Source organism: Mirounga angustirostris, unplaced genomic scaffold, assembly GCF_029215605.1.
Source record: "Mirounga angustirostris isolate CCGP_5_RB_7025 unplaced genomic scaffold, mMirAng1.0.hap1 SCAF_11, whole genome shotgun sequence".
Taxonomy (NCBI): domain Eukaryota; kingdom Metazoa; phylum Chordata; class Mammalia; order Carnivora; family Phocidae; genus Mirounga; species Mirounga angustirostris.
This window is the reverse complement of record NW_026991719.1, coordinates 31,389,691-31,411,251: the sequence shown is the minus strand read 5'-3', so window position 1 is coordinate 31,411,251 and position 21,561 is coordinate 31,389,691. Positions and strand designations below refer to the sequence as shown.

At 38.1% G+C, this 21,561-nt stretch overlaps 1 protein-coding gene across 1 annotated transcript in view; it reads right to left on the bottom strand.

The window, feature by feature from the left end:
- Positions 1 to 21,561, bottom strand: part of CFAP47 (cilia and flagella associated protein 47) — a 495,620-nt gene that overhangs the window by 333,659 nt on the left and 140,400 nt on the right. The window contains exon 27 of the mRNA XM_045873173.1: positions 1,571 to 1,671. Within this exon, the coding sequence (XP_045729129.1) occupies positions 1,571 to 1,671 (101 nt within the window). The remainder of the gene's footprint in view (positions 1 to 1,570; positions 1,672 to 21,561) is intronic.

Below are 21,561 nucleotides of genomic sequence, written 5' to 3'. Positions count from 1 at the left end.
TGAGGTGATCAACAGTGTAAGATGCTGCTCAGTTGCGGGGTAACAGCAGTATAATGGCAGAATGTTCTGCCTCACCCCTGACATGTCCTTCCTGTTAAAGGAAGCTATGGTACTCTAATTATTTAGTTTCCTTTGCTATTTTTCTCCCCATGTCTGGGAAATCAAGTGGCTTATCTGATTGGTAAATTTACCAAGATTAAATCAGGAACACAAGGCCTGGATTCACCTTTTTTCTCTTTGGGAACAAGCCTATCCACTGAGAGGATATAGTCTCCTCTTTCTTCCCTGTTGTCATCCTGCACAGGCCCCCAAAGAAGCTAAGAGGGAGGCATGATTTGAAGAGCAAGAGTAAGTAAGGTTAGCTAATTAAGCAAGGTGTCTGGATGAAGGGATTCAGATGGAGGAATGGCCTAAATCAGGAGAGAGTCTTGCCTCTCCCAGCTTTGTGACAGGAGAGATGATGGGTTCCAATGCACGCTTGGTATTTGGAAGTTCAGAGTATTCCTGCCTGATGGTCTCTATTTCTTCTGAAAAGTTACAGAAAAGGTCATGCCCTGAGACTGAGGCAGAACAGGACTGAATAGATTTCACAGGAGTGGCAAACACTTGAAGAAGCAAGTAGAGAATAGGAGAAAACTGGTTACAAACACGGAAAAGATCTCCAATTCAACCCTGAAACTTAAGGCCTTGACAATCTACACAGATGGAATGTTTTCCCACTCCTTATCCTTTCTCCTCCTCTGAGATTTACTCTATCAATCATTCACCTCTGTGTCTTGCATTTCAAATTTCTCAGCTCAGTAGCTTCTCTTCTGTTGTTCTCAGTCTCACCATTTCCCCTGCAGCAACTCCCAGCCGGCCTACCGACCGCTGTCTTTCCCATTTTAATTCAACTCTCATCCCAACAATTATTCCCTTTATAGATCACTGATACTCAGAAATCACAGAAGGTTCCCACTATTATAGAATAAAGGGTGCAGCCCATCAGACCCCCATGCTTTTGCTACATGGCCCTTTGCCCAGATTATGCTGTTCAAGATCATTTGTCAAACTCTACACAGATGTCATCTCTTCTATAAAGTTATCCCAGACCCCAAAAGTCAGCATTAGCCTCTGCACCACACCCACATTTCCAACACTGCAATTGGCTCTTACTTCAATCTTCTTTGTATTTATTTATTTGTGTCTTACACTAGATTTTCAGCTTTTGCAATTAGAGACACGGCCATATTCTGCTCTCAAGGCTAAATACAGATCCTAGAAATGGCGAGAGTTTAACAAATATCTGTTAATTTTTTTTTTAAGATTTTATTTATTTGACAGAGAGAGCGCGTGCGCAAGCACAAGCAGGGGGAGCTGTAGAGGGAGAGGGAAAAGCAGGAAGCCCAACACAGGGCTCGATCCCAGGACCCTGGATCATGACCTGAGCAGAAGGCAGACATTTAACTGACTGAGCCACCCAGGCGCCCCACATCTGTTAATTTTAAAGTCACATTATTTCCAGGTGTCGACCTTAGATAACAAGAACATACACGGTGAGAATAGGAGACAACAGTCATATCTAACTTACCATCCTTTAAAACAATTGTTTGCTTATCAAGATGAGTTGCCATATATGGGTAAATGGTAAGAAGACAGTTTTCTGCTGTTGCAGTAACTGGAAGCAAAAACCTAAAAGTGAAAACATTGCATTTCAATAAAATAAAATTGTCAGATGCAGTAAATACAATGAAATATTTTTTAAGTACCCAAGATGGCTTAAATGATCAAGACATGAATTATTCATCATTTTTCTTTCCACCTGCTTTGTTTTTCATAACCATCTACTGTAACTACTGTAATGGTTTAAGACTATTTACTTCTAAAGCTTTTAACAGAGATGGTTAATTTCACTGTCAAGTGTGCTCTAGAACACTGCTTGTAATTATACAGGTTCACAAACAGATTCAGGAAGTTTTAGAACTGAAGGAGCCTCAGAGTGAATTTACTCACCTTCTTCTTTTGTAGAATCCCTGACGAACAGTATCTAGCCTCAGCTGACACTACGAGGGAGACACTACCAGAGTGACACTCATGCCTCAGAGACAACCCATTTCGTATTTGGAGAGCTCTAACTTCAGACATTCTGTTTCAGGGCAACAGGGAACAAAATCTATGATCTGAGCCCTGTTACAGTCCTTCAAATACTTAAAAACAGTAATTGTATCTTCTCTAGGTTTTCTCTTCTTCAAACTGAAAACATTTAGAACATTCAAGGTTTCTTTCAACTACAAGGTCTCCAGAAATTTCACACACCATCTGCCTTCTTCAGATGATCTTTTATTTTGTGTTTGTCCTTTAAATGTATCTGAGAACTGAAAACAATGCTATAAAAGTTATTCAACCACTAGAGTATTAATCCCTTCCACAACCTACACACTATTAAACTATTTTATAAAAGCATTGGGAACATTCTTATTAATAAGAGCCACAAAATACTCTAAGATTATATTGGGCCTGTCCAATTTATGTGACAACTCTGTCCTTGCCCAACTTTCTTTAAAGTAGGTTCTTACCCAACAGGGGCTGGAACTCACAACCTTGAGATTAAAAGTCACACACTCTACCGATGGAGCCAATCAGGCGTCCCCAACTGATCTTTTAACACAAGTACTGTATTTTTGTATTTTTTTATTTATTTTTAAAGATTTTATTTATTCATCAGAGACAGAGAGAGAGGCAGAGGGAGAAGCAGGCTCCCCGCTGAGCAGGGAGCTCGATGCGGCACTCGATTCCAGGACCCTGGGATCATGACCTGAGCCGAAGGCAGACGCTTAACCATCTGAGCCACCCAGGCGCCCCCAGAAGTACTATATTTTATATCTATACCACTGTAATATTGGATTATTGGCTTAATTTCTGCATTATGGTAATGATCAAGATAATTAATAATAATCTATCAGTCCTTCTATGTAGTTTACGATCACTGAAAAGGTGAAATGACAAATTCTGTGTTATAATCCAAGTTGATACAAATAAAATATAGAATAGGATAAAACTAAGAAAAACTTTGTAGCTGAAATATAATGAGCTGTCAGGAACATTAAAATAAACATGTTATATGTAAATGAATTGATTTTCACCTCAGTTCTGCATATTTTCTCATAAGGAATGCATTATGTTTTTCTCTTTACCTACTGACGTGCATTAAAATATTATGCAAACTATATATATTCAACATTGTCTTATGTGACCAACCCTGATCATTCTATTCCATCATCCTAAACACATGTTTGGATGACACAGATTGCCCTTGTCAGGATTAAATTGTAGTTCTATATTATAATTGTTTTTTTCTATAGGATGCCCTTCTTAAGGTGAAATTTAAAATTCCTTGATAGCATGAATCATTACTTCTATATACTATGTATTTATGCTACATGTAGTGATCAATCAAAATTCCATTAACTGCCCAAGTAATATTTTTCAGATTAAATAACACAGTTTATCCATAGATACCATTATCATTGTTATCTTAGAACCAAAAACGCTTTCTGCTTTAACAGTGATTACAGAAAGAGAAAAAACAGAAAGGAAAAAAGACTTCTCCAGCAAATGGTGTGGCTGCTCCTGCCCTTATGTCCTTATCTCCTAGGATGTAATTTCTTTGTGCTGGGCTCCCACCCTCTGGGTGGGCATGGTGGGGTAAGTGTAACCTTCAAGAACCAGTGTTGGATTGCTAGAGCTGCTGAAAGCTTCAATTGCCTTGGGAGTTTAGGGTCCCCTGGGTAATGCCATAGCCAATGCCTGTGCAGGGCAGGAGTTTAAAAGAACAGGTTCTTTGCTTCAAATAGGACATAAGCTCTGTGGTGTAACTTCATCTCCAGAGGATCCCATGGGATCAAGCTGAGGTTGGGACTCTGACTCAAATTTCATTTTATTTAGGATGACTGATTCCATGTTCTGCTTCCCCTACCTTGTTTTTTCCTGGCAGTCCTTCCTTAATAAACCACATATCCATGAATCTTCATCTAAAAGTCAGCTTGTGGACAACCCCTACCCAAGACAACAACCAAATGAACCAAATGAATGATACTGCTTAAAAGTATCAGAACTAAAGAAAATACAGAACTAAAGAAAATAAGGTTGAACTAAAATTCATTTGGAGAATGAAATGGGAATATTGTAATTTTTCCTCTTATAAAACTACTTTGTTGCAGATGATAACACTGATTTCAGATACTCCTCAGAGTAAAGAATGACCAACGTATACAAAATTCATTTGACTACATTCTTCTATGGAGCACATGATATAGAAATTATACAACTTGCACAGCACGGGAATATGGGCACTTTATACATTAATATCATTATTATTAAAAATACATTAAAACAGAAAAGGGACTTGCAACCAATAATATTAATACGCTACATTTAACAAAAATATTTCTGGGAAAATAGGGCACCTTATCAGAGAATACTGGTATTATTTATGGATTCTCTATACCAATCCATATAGCCAGGAACCATTAGTGGTAGAGAATTTACTCTAAAAATACTCAAAATTACAGTAACAGTAAAATGACTATAACACTGTACAGTAACAGTGAAGTGACTCTGACATTATGGGTTTCAGTTCCATTTGGAGATTTAAATAGCAATCTTCAAGCACAAGTGATTAGAAGAGTTCCGATGGGCAAAAACCAGGAGGGACATTCCTGGCAACAGAGTTGATATGATGCGGATGGTGATGCTGATAGAAATGGGCTTGAACTATTTGTGGCAGCTATTGTTCTGGGCATCTAAAATGCATTATTTCATTTACATAAATCTCAACAGTCTTTGAGGATATATATTATTAACTCTCTCAGACTTTAGTTACAAGAGCAAGGTCCAGAAAAAGTCAACAATTGTTTAAAGTCACACAATTAGGAAATAGAGAGCCCAAGTTCAAGTTCAATATACCTGAAGCAAAGCTATGCTCTTGGCCACTGCATGAGAATGGTTAGCTTCCAGATCTGTCTTGCTGCACATATGCTCAAAGTTACCAAGTTGGGATAGAGTTATATATATGATGATGGATGTAAGCACTTACAAACATTTTTTATCAATTATCTCATTAAACAGCATGCATTTTAATACTTACAGCTGTTCGAATAATGTTAAATTATAAAAGTTCCTATTAGAAGCTGGTTTAAATAAAAGCCTTTTTTTGGAAGCTATAAATATTCTCCTGGATTCTAAGGGAGAAATATTTTATTTCAGATGTTTTCCTAGTAAACAATAACCAACACTTATAAAATCGACATAAATTCTCCTGTTGGACACATGAAAATTCTTACAGAGGTGGAAAGTTTGCAGTTGTGTATGGAAACAAAAGATACTGCTGTACCCTAGGGGACAATGCAAAGAGAGGCTAAGGAAAACTCTGGCTGCTCTCTATCTCCCACCGCTTTAGATATAACCGTCATGCACAAACTATGAACATTTTAGTATGATAATCAGTAAATACCATAATGTATAGAAAGTCAAATATGGAGTGCACAATTTATTTTTATCCTTTGTCATTTTAAGGTTCACCTGAAATTCCTCATTAATGGTTTTTTTCCCCTCTACCTCAACATTGTACTTCACATTTTTCCAAATTCACAGAAGAACTGAAAGACTAGTAAAATAAACATATATGTACCCTTCACGCGGTTCAGCAATTACTATTTTGCCACATTCATTTCTCTCCTATTAAAAATTTATTTTCTGGGGTGCCTGGGTGACTCAGATGGTTAAGTGTCTGCCTTCAGCTCAGGTCATGATCTCCAGGTCCTGGGATCGAGCACCACACGTCGGGCTCCCGGCTCAGAGGGAAGTCTGCTTCTCCCTCTCCCCCCTGGTTGTGCGCTCCCTCCCTCCCCCTCTCTCTCTCTCTCTCAAATGAATAAATAAAATCTCTTAAAAAATTATTTTCTTAAAATGTGTGTGTATACAAATTTACCCCTAAATATTCAGCCTGTATACCCTAAGAACAAGAACATTATTCTATATCATCATAACCGTATCATAACTACCATCAAATTTAACATCAGTACAAGAATATTATCTAGTTTACAGTCCATATTGAAGAGTCCCAGTAATGTCAAAGTCCAAACTGAGATCACTGACTGAATTTACTTTCCTTTAAACCAGGACAAACTCCCAGTCTTGTGTGGTCCTTCATGGCATTGACATTATTTTTAAGAGTAAAGGCTAGTTGTCAGAAATATTCTGATTATCCCCTTAAGACTGGATAATGTTTTATTTCTGACCAAAAAAACTTCACATGGGCTGTGGCACAGTTCTCATTTCATCCCACCAGGAAGCCCAACAGGTCAGTGTTCCTCCTTATTAGCGACACTGAGTCTGGTCATTTGGTTATGATAGTATCCATCAGATGCCCTCATTTTTTATACCAACATTTAAAATATATAATTTACATGTCATGAAATCCATCTTTTTAAGATGTACAACTCAGTAATTCTTAATATTTTACAAATTTACACACAAAAAGGGTGGATATGTTTAAATATTTAATGCTTACCATTGCTAGTACATTTATGTTAGTTAGGTCAATCAATGGGACTTAATCTGGTACTGTAATGTATATTTATAACAGTCGAGGTCATCCATGATGTTGCCAGAGAGAAGAATCTCTCTATCACAAGTGAGGACATCAAACATCATTTGGTTAATCATTAATAAAGTTACAGAGTTTTTATTTATTCATTTTTAATAGGTCAAAACAGAATGAAAAGATTCTTGATGATAATGTGATTCTCACTTATTTAGCTTTTCAATATCCTTCTTTGAGTGAAGGGGAAAGAAATAAAATTATAGCTGCTCTTCTGAACATTGCAATAATCCACATTGCAGCCCATCAAGGTGCTGTTATTTATGAACATTAATAATTCTAGGAAATATATGCTATTAACTGATTTAGTGATCTTAAAAAGATTTTCTGTTTTATTTTAATGTACATAAATCCACAGAACTGTGTTTCACATGTGAATGTATTCCACTGATTTTTATCACAGCAAAGTAAGGTAAAGGCAGAGAATTCTTCTTTAGATACATGAGAGATCCATCGATATCCCTCAAGTCTAGAAATATATGTCCATTTAGCAATATTTTAAATATATATCAATTCTTTTTAGAAGAATCATCTCATTTTCAGTCTGCCAAAAAATCTGGAAATAATCCCATAATTGATGTACACCATTTTTGAAATCTTAAAATCTCCCTTTAGGTTTATTCTCACAATTTTAAATCATTAACTTTGATTAATATACTATTTCAAAACATTTTACTCTTTTTTTTTTTAAGATTTTATTTATTTATTTGACAGAGAGAGACACAGCAAGAGAGGGAACACAAGCAGGGGGAGTGGGAGAGGGAGAAGCAGGCTCTCCGCAGAGCAGGGAGCCCGATGCGGGACTCGATCCCAGGACCCTGGGATCATGACCTGAGCCGAAGGCAGTCGCTTAATCGACTGAGCCACCCAGGCGCCCAAAACATTTTACTCTTAATTCAGTGTTCTTACGGGAAAATATATAGTGGTTAACACAGTTGATGGATTTCCAGGAAAGAGTTGAGACAAAAAGTAAAATTTGCCACCAAAATTTACCATTTGTGTCTATGCATAGATATGTGTACCATTAATGTATAAACAAAGTTTCTATTTGTTTTCATGAAGGTATATAAACTTATTATATTCCAATAATATTCAGGAAAAACTTTAATCAGAAAGAAATACAGATTACTCTAACACAGCAAAGGGCACTACCTTCACCCCCCCAAAAGTAGAACTGCTAAATATGGCAGCACGCTGTATAATGTGATGAATACAATAATGCCTAGGGGCGCCTGGGTGGCTCAGTTGTTAAGCATCTGCCTTCGGCTCAGGTCATGATCCCAGGGTCCTGGGATCAAGCCCCACATCGGGCTCCCTGCTCCTCGGGAGGCCTGCTTCTCCCTCTCCCATTCCCCCTGCTTGTGTTCCCTCTCTCGCTATGTCTCTCTCTGTCAAATAAATAAATAAAATCTTAAAAAAAAAAAAAACAATAATGCCTAATAAAGTTGAGTTGAAAAATTATTTCTAAGTTGGGTGAATCATTAGCTGTTCTGCTGATTGCATCTTTATATACTTACTGGTTAATTCCAAAAAACTTAGAGCCAAAGCTCTAGCTATTAGATACAATATACAGGTCAGGATTTACAACTTGATGGAACCAAACAGTAAAACTCTCTCCATGATAACATGAACTCACACAAAACAAAAAATTCATTAAATTCTTTCTTCCGTTTTTTTTCTTTTAAAGATTTGTTTACTTATTTGAGAGAGAGAGGGGGCACACATAAGCGGGGGGCGGTGGGATGGGGGGTGAGGAGGATGGGCAGAGGGAAAGAATCTGAGCGCCGAGCCCATCGCGGGGCTCAATCCCACAACCCTGAGATCACAATCTGAGCTGAAATTAAGAGTCTGATGCTTAACTGACTGAGCCACCCAGGCACCCCTCATTATATTATTTCTAGAATGCCGTAGTGCATTTTACTTTAGAAGACAACCATGATCTAGCTAAAACACAAACTAGGTAGTTTTTACAAGTTAGTTTCATTTTATCTCTTAGAAGATTTTAGGATACATATGTATTTTTAATGAACCTAACAAAAAATAAGAATTCATGATTTGAAACATCTAGAATCAATCAGTTCTAAGGAAGAGTGGGTTTTGGGTTTTTTTGTTTTTTTTTTATAGTAACACAGACTAAGATCAGAGTTGGTGAGAGTTGGAGGCCATCAACTCTGTGCCATGATGGAACTTCCTCTAATACAATTCCTTGTGAAAAATCATTTCCCTAACTATCTGGCCAAAGGCCTAAAATCCCACAATAAAATACGTATTGTTATTGGGTTAGAGCAATGCAATCCAGAATATTTGTCGATTAGAAATGAGTATCTTAAAGGTTAAAGATTAACACCTAAGCAAGGGAACACTTATTAGAAAGCAACTAGGATACGATGAAATGGACCACAAGGGCTTGGGAAACCAGGTGATGGTCTGGCAACACTTTCACAGAGAATATGGTTGCAGAGGATGAGGTCAGCTGGGGACTCCCAGCAAAAGAAAAGTGGTTCTGAAGGGAAGGGAAATGCAAATTAACCAGGAGTTACCATGTATGAAGTACAGCTGGTCCCTGACTTAGATGGTCTAACTTATGATTTTTAGATTTTGGGGATGATGCGAAAGCAATATGCATTCAGCAGAAACCATACGTCAAATTTTGAATTTCGATCTTTCTCAGGCTAGTGACATGCAGAACAATATACTTTGAACCATTATGTTTTCCACTTTTAGTAGAGCATTCAATAAATTACATGAGATATTCAATACTTAATAATAAAGCAGGCTTTGTGTTAGATGACGTTGCCTAAATGTAGGCTAATGTAAGTGTTCTAAGCACATTTAAGGTAGGCTAGGCTGAGCTACGATGTTTGGCAGGTTAGGTGTATTAAATGCATTTTTAATTTATGATATTTTCAATTTATTGTGGGTTTATTAGGGCATAACCTCATCATAACTCGAGGGACATCTGCACAGCATAAAATACTCTTACCTCATTAATATCCCAAAGTTAGATGATACCTTTCAGAATATTCCCACTGCATGTAAGTCCAGTGATAGGAAAAGAGAAAAAGTTTATTTGAATTGTGTGTTGTTTTATTCCTTTCCAAAAAGAGATAAATGAAATTCATGTGAAGTTACCTCTTCAAAATCATTAACAGGTGTAGAACAGTAAATATACCAACAGGTTTCCATAATCTATGAAAATGGTTCCAACTTGTAGGCCACAGACTCTTACAAAAGCAGCATAGGGTTTGTATTTGCTGAAAAGTAATTTGCCTAACACAGGTTTTAAAAAATGAACTTAGAGATTTCAGTACATGCCCTAATAGTTAATAAAAATAAATTTTTAAGTGTTACTGAATTTAGAGTAACTTGGTAATATGTTTTCTCAAAGAAATACCAGAGTAAAATGTATCTCATGTAGAGGGTCTAGTAAATGCAGTACTTGAAACATAAAACCATTGCTCTTCAGCTTGAATATACTCTAAAAAAGGCCACACTAGTATCCCATTAGTTTATGCAAGACTGAGATAAAGATCATTGGGAGTGTATGAAAGACAGGTATCATCAAACCCTATAGTAGAATCCTGAATTATCTTTTTCATTTTAGCATGGAAAAAATTAATTCAACTTCCTGTCACTGCTGCTTCTTTATGTAGACTTATCTAATAGTAATAGGAAAACACTATGTCCAGCAAGACCCTGGAAGAGATCAGATTCCATTATCTACAAACACCCATGTGCTGGCTACAAAATGCACTAGGAGACTGATTCTCACTGTTACAGGGAATATGCTGTTAAGATCATAGGGCAAACATTTGCTGCTGGATTTGTAAATTAGAAAAGAAAACCCTTGAAATACAGTAACCCTGAGGTAAACAGTTGTCAAGAGAACAACAGAGTATGAGATTAGGGGAAAAGGAGGCATCAAAGAAAGTATAAAATAAATAAACCAAAAGAGTATAAAGCATAATGAATTTGCATGGCCATTTCAGTAAGTTGATAACTTTGAGAGTTTTACTAATGACTACAAAGACTATATTTGGGAGATTAGTAGCATACAGGATATTTTGTTAACAAATAAAAGTAAAGAAGGGGCGCCTGGGTGGCTCAGTTGGTTAAGCGACTGCCTTCGGCTCAGGTCATAATCCCAAGGTCCTGGGATCAAGCCCCGCATGGGGCTTCCTGCTTGGCGGGAAGCCTGCTTCTCCCTCTCCCACTCCCCCTGCTTGTGTTACCTCTCTCTCTGTCTCTGTCAATTAAATAAATAAAATCTTAAAAAAAAAAGTAAAGAAATACTGTTACACAAAACAAACTACAGCAAGCTACAAAAAATTGATTTAATTAGCATCTAATTCACATTCATATATGCTGCTTTTAAATTTTCTTTCATTTCAAGTGTTTATTGATGTCGGGCATTGCCATCGGTCACCATGTCCTTACATCGATTGAATCAAAATCACTCCTTCCCATTCTCCCTTTACTACCATCACTGTAGTTCTTTACCTCTTCACAGCATCAGTCTGGGATAGCTTATTTATTGGTCTCCATTTCTAGTCTTTGTATTTTCACAGTCGCCCAACACATAAATATATTCTCTCTTTCATCTAGCTCCATACAGGCAAAGACCAGGATACAGCACATAAAAGATACATGGAAGTTGTGACTACATACATGGGTGGATGGATGTACGGATGGAGGATGGATGGATGGAGTGACTGACATCCTCATTCAAGATCCATTTGAGCTAAAAGAAAAGACTACTTCATAGCCCTCATCAGGGATACCACAAGTATAATATTTAACCTCAAATTATCATAGTTTGGGCTTATTGGAAGAAGATGGTCTGGGGTTTAAGAAATTTATTAGAATCAATACCTATGTAAGAAAGAGGGAGGAAGTAGACTGGAAAATAAGAGCAAGAAGATGGGCTGCAAGGTGTGGAAAACAGGATGATGTAGAACAGTCATATTGGCCTAATAAGACCTTGGTCAACTGGGCAGGGAGCTTTGGATTGCCCTTCAGAGATTCTGGCATCGGGCTAAAATGTCTGGCCCCCTAAGCTTGCCTGAGTCAGCCAGGGAATGCAGGCTGTTTGCCTGGTGGAGTATAACCTTAGGTCAAGCGGAGCTGGGACAGTCTGTATAGGAGCTGACAAATGGAAGTAGATGGCTGGCTTCATTCCACATGGTTGGACAGCAAATCCTACCTTGAAGGGGCACGAGGGGCATGTATCACATACTAATCAACCCATTTTTATTTTAATTTCTAAATCAGAAAAATCTACCAGGTGAGATGATCATCTAGTACAGCAAGGTGTATAAACTGCTAACCCAAAACTCTTGGTGTGTTTTACAACATGTCGGTCAATTTAAGCCACTCTGCCTAAGTAAGGAGAGGCTGAGTGACCAGTCAAGAGCTTCATATCTTCCCTAGATCCGTGAAGCTCTTTGTAGAATACAGAGTCTTGAGGCACATGTTAGAATTCTACTGACTATAAATGTGAAATTGCCTTCTTAGTCAATTTTCCCGATGCCCAGCTCTTATCCATTAGTATGAATTCACTGTATATGTCACATAGCACTCACCTTTTGCAATAAGTATCATTTGAATATCTGATGGCCAATGGTATGGTATTTAAAGTTAGGGTTTCAACAAGTGAGAACCAACTGAATGCAAGTGGACAATACTTTCATTTTGAAAGTAAGGGCATGACTGCATCCTCTAAGATTTATTATAATGATATTCATCTTTAAATAAAATCCAAGCATTTAAATGATTAACTTTAAGCAGCCTGCTGAAATTCTGAAACACTATTATTAAGGCACTTTATTATATCAGTTGCTATTTGGTTGTAATACTGAAAGTGTTCAGGCCATAGGTAGAGGTCAAAAAAAATTAAAATAGTAAAATTACATAAAATTAAGAATATTAAAATAAGATAGTTCAATACCTTTAATCAACATATTAAAATAATAAATGCTAGTTATATAGTTTTAAGTTGAATGCAAATTTATAAACAAAAAATTCAATTAGTTGTACCACGTTCTGCCTTTTTTTTAACTTGAGGAAAGTAAATGAATTTTGATTTCTAGTAATACCTTCTGTAAACATAAAGCATAAGTTTGAGTATCACCTATCTAATGTGAAATGCTCAAAACTAGAGAGAGAAATAATTATAGAGAACTAATGGCCACAGAAATTAAACCAGGTTGCAGTGGGAAAGAAATACACAAGAGATCTCTGGGAGCATCAGTGATGTTCTATTTCTGGACCAGAGTGGTAGACAGAAGTGTTTACAATGATTTGTTAAGATATGCAAATTCATTTCACATAGTTTTATCTATGTTGTTTCAAGAAGGAAAAAAAAAACCTTTCTAAACAATTAATCAAAAAAGCAACTTGTAAACCAAATGCCCTCAAATTGATACTGCTGTGGTAGTTGAAAATTCTCACCATGAAAATACCATTTGCACTAAGTACAAATTTAGAAGTGATTGGAAGTTTCTTTGCAAACGTGGAATTGATGCTGGCATTTAGGAATTGGGAATGTTAACACAAACATCTCCCCACATTATCTCCAAATCAAGATTATAATCAGCACTGACAGCAGGAAGCAACCCTTAGTTGTCAACAGAGAAAACCCCCATATGCCATACCACGAAATATGTGAACAAACCTCTTCTTATTAATGATAGGTCAAGAATACCAATATACTTGTTTGGAGGAATCTAAAATACAGAATGGCCGGACATAGAAATTAGGATATGTTTAAAAACAAATCCAAGGGGGCACCAAGGAGGTTAAGCGGCCGACTCTTGATTTCGGCTCAAGTCATGTTGTCAGGGTCCTGGGATCGACCCTGCAACAGGCTCCGAGCTCAGCGGGGAGTCTGCTGGAGATTCTCTCTCTCTCTCTCTCTCTCTCTCTCTCCCTCCCTCTTCCTCCCCCGCCCCCAGCTCTCTCTCTCTCTCTCTCTCTCTCTCTCGCAAATAAATAAATCTTTAAAAAAATAAAATAGAATAAACTAGAAACAAATCCAAGGATTCAATACAAACACAAAAGGATAAACATATCTGAGCACCAAAAGGAAAATTTCCGAAAGCTGGGGCTAGCGTGCAGAGTCATGTCACCTTCATCCACACAGTTCCCACTGAAACAACAACTACCAAACCTGCTGGTGGAAACTGGGCACCAGTGTCAGGGCCTTTTGGGTCTTGCACAGCTTCCAGTGGAGAAGGCCAAATCTGCAGTTGCCTGAAAGGCTCGACTGTATGAAATGCAATTAGAACACCAAGAAGGATTTATAGGATGTAAAATTTAATAAAAGCCCGGAAGTACTGTGAAGGAGAAAGACCTTTCCTACTTGGATTGGAGTCTGCTGTTGCCCAGAATCTGTCCTCTTGTTTACAGAAACAGAATCCCCCTCCCAAGGGTCGACAGGACACATAGCCATGCAGGGACACACACTTGCACCTAGGCAAGCCCCCAGGACAAGCTTGAGCCAGTGACATATTGGCCAAGGTGATGGGTACATGTTCTAGTTCATCCCCTTAAAATTTTTGGCCTGCACTCCTTGCATTCTATTCCATTAGTCTAGAGGTAACAGCAGCAGACTTCAGAAGCTGCACATTAAAGATGTTGGAGCTAGCCCACAAGCCCCAGACTACCTTTCCACTTCATTCTGCTGTGTGACATATGCAGAAAAAAACCCACGGACTAATTAGGCATAATATTATCTAAAAACCACCTTTACCTATGTCTGTATCAATGTACACATATTTGTCCATACTACCTATGTAGGGTTGCATGTATTTGTATAACCAAAAGTACTTTATGAAAAGATACTGCATTTTACAAGACGTGATCATGTATGTGGGATTAAAGGTGGAGAAGCTAACTATTAGTAGTGTTTTCAACCTTTCCATTGTTTGAATTGTTATAATAAGCATGCATTCCTTTTTGTTATTTACATGCCTGGTTTTCTATGCATAAAGCAATCAAATATTATAACAGCAATCAAATATTATAATCCTGTTATGGTATTTTCTTGATTAATCAATTCATATTTATAAATAGGTGAGGGGCTGAGGTGCCAGACAGGTTCTGAGGAAACAGGGATGGAGAGGACCCTACCAATAGGTCCCAAGGCGGCAACCAACTGCATGGGGATCCAACTTCTAGGAGCTCTGTGAAGACCAGCAATCAGGCAGGGGCTCATAACCAGTAAGGGAGAGACAAAGGGCAAGACATTAGAATTCCCTCTAAAATGAAAAGTCTCTAAGCAGGGCAGAGACTCTCCAACCATCACTGGCACCAAAGAGAATGGGGGTAAAGAGAAGGAAAAAGGACTGTGGTTAACTATTCTTTCTGCAACCTGTGTTAAAAGCACTATGATTTAAATATTGCCATTAAATAATGGCAAATATTATATTGGAAGTTTCTGGGTTTTTGAAATTTCTATACAAATTTTAGCACTACCATTTTGCTATAAGTGAATGACAAACAAATCATAATTATGAAATTCTTCTGTTGAGAGTTTATTATAATACATTGGTATCCTATGTTTTGGTTAAATACAAATAAACATTCTACTTTATAATTGAGACTTTGCTACAATCCAGTGCTCTGGCTTAACAGATCTACCATGAAAATAATGTTCTTCATAGAATGAAGGTGCCATTACAAACAGCCTTCCACAGGCCTAGGTCAAGGAATAAGGAATAGACGATTATATCAGAACAAAGCATGGCCCCTTATGAATTCTACTCCCTCCTAACTGCATCTTCTATCTATACACACAACACCAGGAAAGGTGGACAAATACGAGTGTTCTGTATAACCCAGCCCCCCAAAACATGACAGATAACGTTTCAGGGCAGTATCCCAACACTGTCTTCAGTTATGATCTATTAGATGGTTATTGAAATATTCTTGAGATTTCCCACTGCCTGCATTTCAGCAGCCAGGATGCTAAAATTCTAGATGGCTCATTGTTAACAGTCAGCTGGTTTGTGCTAAGAATGGAGACTCTGAAAGATGAACACGTCCTAAATAACTAGTCTTCTTAATACATAAGGGGAGTTTTGAATACCCCAAAAATTGCTTCTACCTATCTGGTAGTGTCCCGTAAAGGTTCTTGACTCACTTTATATACTTACTTTAAATATTTAAATATCCATTTAAATATATATTTACAGGCTTATTTTAAATATCCAAATATCCCAGAAAGTCACATACAAAGCAGATACTAATTTAATACTAGAGTTACTAAGGTCACATTACCAACCTGAATGCATTAATGCTCTATATGTTTGACTCTGGGTCTGATTCATTCTCTGTTAATCTCCTTTACGTGATGCAAGTTCCCACCCCTTCAAAAACAGTAAGGTGTCAGGGCGCCTGGGTGGCTCAGTCGTTAAGCATCTGCCTTCGGCTCAGGTCATGGTCGCAGGGTCCTGGGATCGAGCCCTGCATAGGGCTCCCTGCTCAGCGGGAAGCCTGCTTCTCCCTCTCCCACTCTGCCTGCTTGTGTTCCCTCTCTCACTGTCTCTCTCTGTCAAATAAATAAATAAAATCTTAAAAAAAAAAAATAACAGTAAGGTGTCTGGAAGAGGCACGCTAAGAAATACTAGAAATAGAACCAAAGTTGCCAGGTGCACACTATACAAATACCAAATTATTCACTGAGTAAAACAATAATTAGAATCACTTTTCATTATTCTCATTTCCTTTTTATTGTACTGAATGCTTTAAAAAATAATACAATTTCAATTTACGTGATTATCAATGCCCTATTATTTTAATAAAAGTAACATAACAAGATTTACTACACCTCAAAAATGTTTTTGAATCCATAACAAGGCTGATAAAATGTGACTATATGTAGAAACAGATATAATTAAGAGCTGTACATTCTCAGGTTTTGTTTTGTTTTGTTTTGTTTTAAGATTTCATCTATTTGACAGAGAGAGACAGCGAGAGAGGGAACACAAGCAGGGGGAGTGGGAGAGTGAGAAGCAGGCCTCCCACTGAGCAGGGAGCCTGATGCGGGGCTCAATCCCAGGACCCTGGGATCATGACCTGAGCCGAAGGCAGATGCCCAATGACCGAGCCACCCAGGCGTCCCTCAGTTTTAAACAAAAGATCTGCACATTTTAAAATATATTTCCTCACCAGCGAAATGTTCAGTGTATTTGTAATTAAGACTATGGGCTTTATCTCTAAACGTAGAATGGAATAACTAACACATATCAATGAAGAAGGTAGAAATTACAATTTATCATTTAAGCTTCCTATCAATGCATTAATTTACCTATATATGCCAACTCCTTGTTTTTTGTTTTTTTTTTTTAAGATTTTATTTACTTATTTGACAGAGAGACAGAGAAAGAGCACAAGTAGGCAGAGTGGCCGGCAGAGAGGGGAGAAGCAGGCTCTCCCCTGAGCTGGGAGCCAGACGCGGGGCTCGATCCCAGGACGCCGGGATCATGACCCGAGCCGAAGGCAGCGGCTTAACAGACTGAGACACCCAGGCGCCCCTCCTTATTTTGTTTTAATGTCAGAAGACATATAGAACCCAGTACCTTAAAAGCAGCAACTTGCAAAACAAGACTGTGACTAGTTATTTTTCAGAAAAGATCAAGAATTTTTCAAAACCACATCTTGCTCATGATTAGGAGAACTACAAATTCGTATTGCTTTAGAGTGAGCAACTAAATCAGGCACAACCCAGAAATTTCTGTGCCAAGAAATTCACAGAACAGACACTTCAGGGGCAGCTTTGCTGCTAATGACACTGAAGCTTCTAAATACCAGCCAAACTCAAAAGTGTGGGACCTCTTCTCCTGATGTCACTGGAACTGTATTAACTGTGTTTTTTGGATACAAAACTCATGTTTCACATGGTAAAAGGGTGATATTAAAATATTTATCTCTGAATATCAGTGAATTCTACAATCTAAAAGGGAGGTGCATATCAATATGTAGTGTAAGCACCTGACAATCAGTTTTTCTGATTGTAATGTTAAGTGCCTGACATTAGGCTTCTGATTGCAGGGGCATCCACTTCAAAGACATGTGTCTGTCTCATTCTCTCTCTCTCTCAAATAAATAAATAAAATCTTTAAAAAAAAAACAAAAAAAAAAACAAAGACATGCATCTGAAATAAACATACTGCCCCCTACACAGCTAAATAGCCAGGTCACCCACCTGGGAAGTTCCCCTTTTTAGAGATCTCTGGTTGACCTAGGTAACTGACCATCTAACTGCTTGCTTTTTTTCCCCTTCCTTCACTTTAATTTCTGCTCTTATATTTTAAATTCACTAATAAAGAGTGAACCCCTGAAACCCTAGTTGCCCCACCCTCAACCCCAGGCTTGCACACTCTCTTTCTACTGGCAACCTCACTGTGTGGCCCCGAGCGTGCCTTATACCCTTAAAAACATGTGAGTAATAAACTTTGTTTTTTCGAAGTTCCTTGATGGTTTTTGCTGGGGCACATCTTGTAATCATAGTAACGATCACAAGGGTCTCGGTCCAGCTACAACAGTGGCTCTGTCACTATCGATAATGTGAGACTGACCCAAAAGATAAATAGTATAGAATCCTTTGAACTCTGGCTATGACCGGCTTTAGCCCTTTAATTACTAAGGCTTTGTTGGTTAAGTGTCTGTCTTCTCTGTCTTCGGCTCAGGTCATGATCTCAGGGTCCTGGGATTGAGCCCCTTCAGGCTCCCTACTCGGTGGGGGCTCTGCTTCTCCTTCTCCCTCTTCCCTCCCCCGGCTCCTGCTCTCTCTCTCTTTCTAAAATAAATAAATAAAATCTTAAAAAAAAAAAATTACTAAGTCTTGAGTAGGTCCAAGGTTCAAAAGGAGTGTTTAAGGGCAGGTCAGGCACCAGTGTGAGGACCTAGGACAGTGACTGGTTACCAACCAGCAAAGAAATGTTTCTTTGGAAAATATTTCACTGGCAGAGATTTACCACTGTGTGCCAGCTAATCAGCAGCCCTGATTTTAGTTTAGCCTCATGTACCAAACAACCTGTTTGGTACTATTCTTCCTGTACATTTCTAATCAGCCTCTCATTCAGAATATAACATGTAGTTCAACTTGCCTTAAAACTCAAAATCCTCCTATTCAAGTAATGGATTATATACCACCTGACATATCAAAGCTTAGAAATAATTTTATTCAATGTTCTTAAGTAATCTGACCCTGTTTTAACAATAAAATCCTAGGATTTGAAAAGTTAAAGGGAAGCAAAGTTGTGTGATAGAGATAATGAGATCTGATCTCAAATCTAGGTTCTTTCACAAGATAGCTGGGTGAGGGTCAAAAAGGGAAATAGCAGTACTTCAATTTCCTCTGCTATAAATTCAGAATTATACTTCACAATGTAGATCTCTTAAACAGACTAAGTTAGATAATGTATTAGCAAATAAAGCAAACCTACTCTTAAAGAAAGATGGGTATTTAAAGATTCTCACAGCAATACCATTTTCTAGTGTTAATGTTATTTCTTGCCAAATATTTAACTGTTCCACTCTTTAATCTCTCTTGATAGCATTTTTCCTTATTCAGTCTTTTTAGGTCCACTGCTTCATGAACTTTACTGCACATGAATCACCTGGGGATACTTTAAAACTACAGATGTTGGTTCCTTAGATCCAGAATGAGATCTGAAGTTCTGCCTTTCACACCAGCTCAGTGTCGGTCTGGACTAGCAACCTCAGCCTCAAATGGGAACCTGTTAGACATGCAAATGTGCACACCCCACCCAAGACTTACTAAATCAGGAACTCTGGAGGTGGGGCTCGGAATCTGTTTTAACAAGCCCCCAGGGTGAGTTCTATGTAGGGTCAAACTTGAGAACCGGGGCTCTAGCGTGAGGGTTCTCAATTTTGACTTCCCATTAGAATCACATGGGGAGCTTTCTAAATTTGCAGTGCTTAACTGACCCTCCAGACAAATTATATCATAGTCTATAGGTTGGACTGAGGCATGCATAGTTTTGAAAACTTCCCAGGTGAGGGGTGCCTGGATGGCTCAGTCAGTTAAGTGTCTACCTTCAGCTCAGGTCATGATCCAGGAGTCCCAGGATCGAGCCTCATGTTGGGCTCACTACTCAGCAGGGAGTTGGCTTTTCCCTCTCCCTCTGCAGCTCCCACTGCTCCTTCTCTCTCTCTCGCTCACTCTCTCTCAAATAAATAAAATCTTTAAAAAACAAAACAAAACAAAACTTATCAGGTGATTCTGGTTTCCAGTCATGAGCAGTACTTCTCTGAGTGGGGGGAAGGGGGAACCACCGTATCTATTTGGTAGATAAGGAATTTAGGTTTCTTTCGTTTGACTTAAATTTTAATTTTCAATTATTCATGTTAACTGTCTTATAAAACAGCTGAATTTTTTCCTTTGCTCTAAAGTTATTCGAATTAAATTTGGGTACTAACTGGGGCACCTCGGTGGCTCAGTCGTTAAGTGTCTGCCTTCGGCTCAGGTCATGATCCCAGGGTCCTGGGATCGAGCCCCGCATCTGGCTCTCTGCTCCGCGGGAAGCCTGCTTCTGCCTCTCACACTTCCCTTGCTTGTGTTCCCTCTCTCGCTGTCTCTCTCTCTGTCAAATAAATAAATAAAATCTTTAAAAAATAAATAAACAAATAAATAAATTTGGGTACTAACTAATCAGTTTTGAGTATAATAAATATGTGTTAAATATTTATGGAATTTAAAAAAATGTATGGAGTACCTCAGAGTTCTGACATGCCACATTCCTAATTATGAACCTTCAGTTTGTGTTTGCTATTTTAACAACGAGGCACTACTAACTCAGGTTAACCTTCAGGTCACCTGAAACATGCAAGTGAAATCAACTCTTGATTTTACAAAAGTAAACACGATATGTTTGGAGTTATTCAGAGGAAAATATTAAGCTGTCTTTGGCATCCTTAGGATTTCTATGAAATTAATCTCCAAAGCCGTAACTTTCATTCTTTGCGAGGTCTAGGTAAAGTACCAGTCAGACAGTGAACTTACAAAGCAAGAGTAAGTGGCAAGACTTCATTCTCAAAATTATAAGCTCCTTCAAGATGTAATGTTCCCTCCTCCTCAACCTGTTGTGCAAAATAAGGGATTACAACATTCTGGCACCTCTTAATCAATGTGTTCCCTGTGTGAATTCCCAGATCAGATACATTTTCAAATATAAAAATAAACCTCAATACTGAAACACAATATAAATGATTTGGAGATTCTCCAAAGCAATCCTTAACCTTAAGACAACTGTCCTGCCCCTGTCCCTTCTTCCCCTCACCCCAGGGTGGATCTAATCACTCTCTAAATAGAAGAAAGCCCCATGTATCTATAGTAGCCACTATGATCATTCTGGAGATCTAGAATACTGATTTTAAAACTAATGCCAATTCTAGAACATTTACTCAGTTACTGCAACATGCCGGCACAGGGACTGTTCTAAGTGCTTTATAAGTAGTTTCTCATTAAATTCTCATAATCACCATCTTCTCAAATATCACATCCTCAGAAATGTTTCATCTGTCTGATACATGAAGGCATCCCTTACTTTCTATCTCATTAAACTCATATAATTTCCTTGTTAGTTTGTGACATGGTATTATTTATCAATTTTTGTCTCCTCCATTACAATGGAAGCTCCATGAGGCCAGGAGCTTTGTTCTGACCTCAGTGCCAGAAAAAAAAAACAAAAAAAAAACCAGGTTTATTACTGCCACTTTGTAAATATTGAATGAATGAATGAATGAATGAATGAGGAAAAAAAAATCTACCTGAGAACCAAGAAGGCTTTTCATGAAAAAAGGGATAGTTTTGGAAGCACAAAATTTTGGCGATAGGGAACGACTGGCTGACCTCATTACTGCTCAAAAGTCAAGGCTGCTACATTTTTTCACTG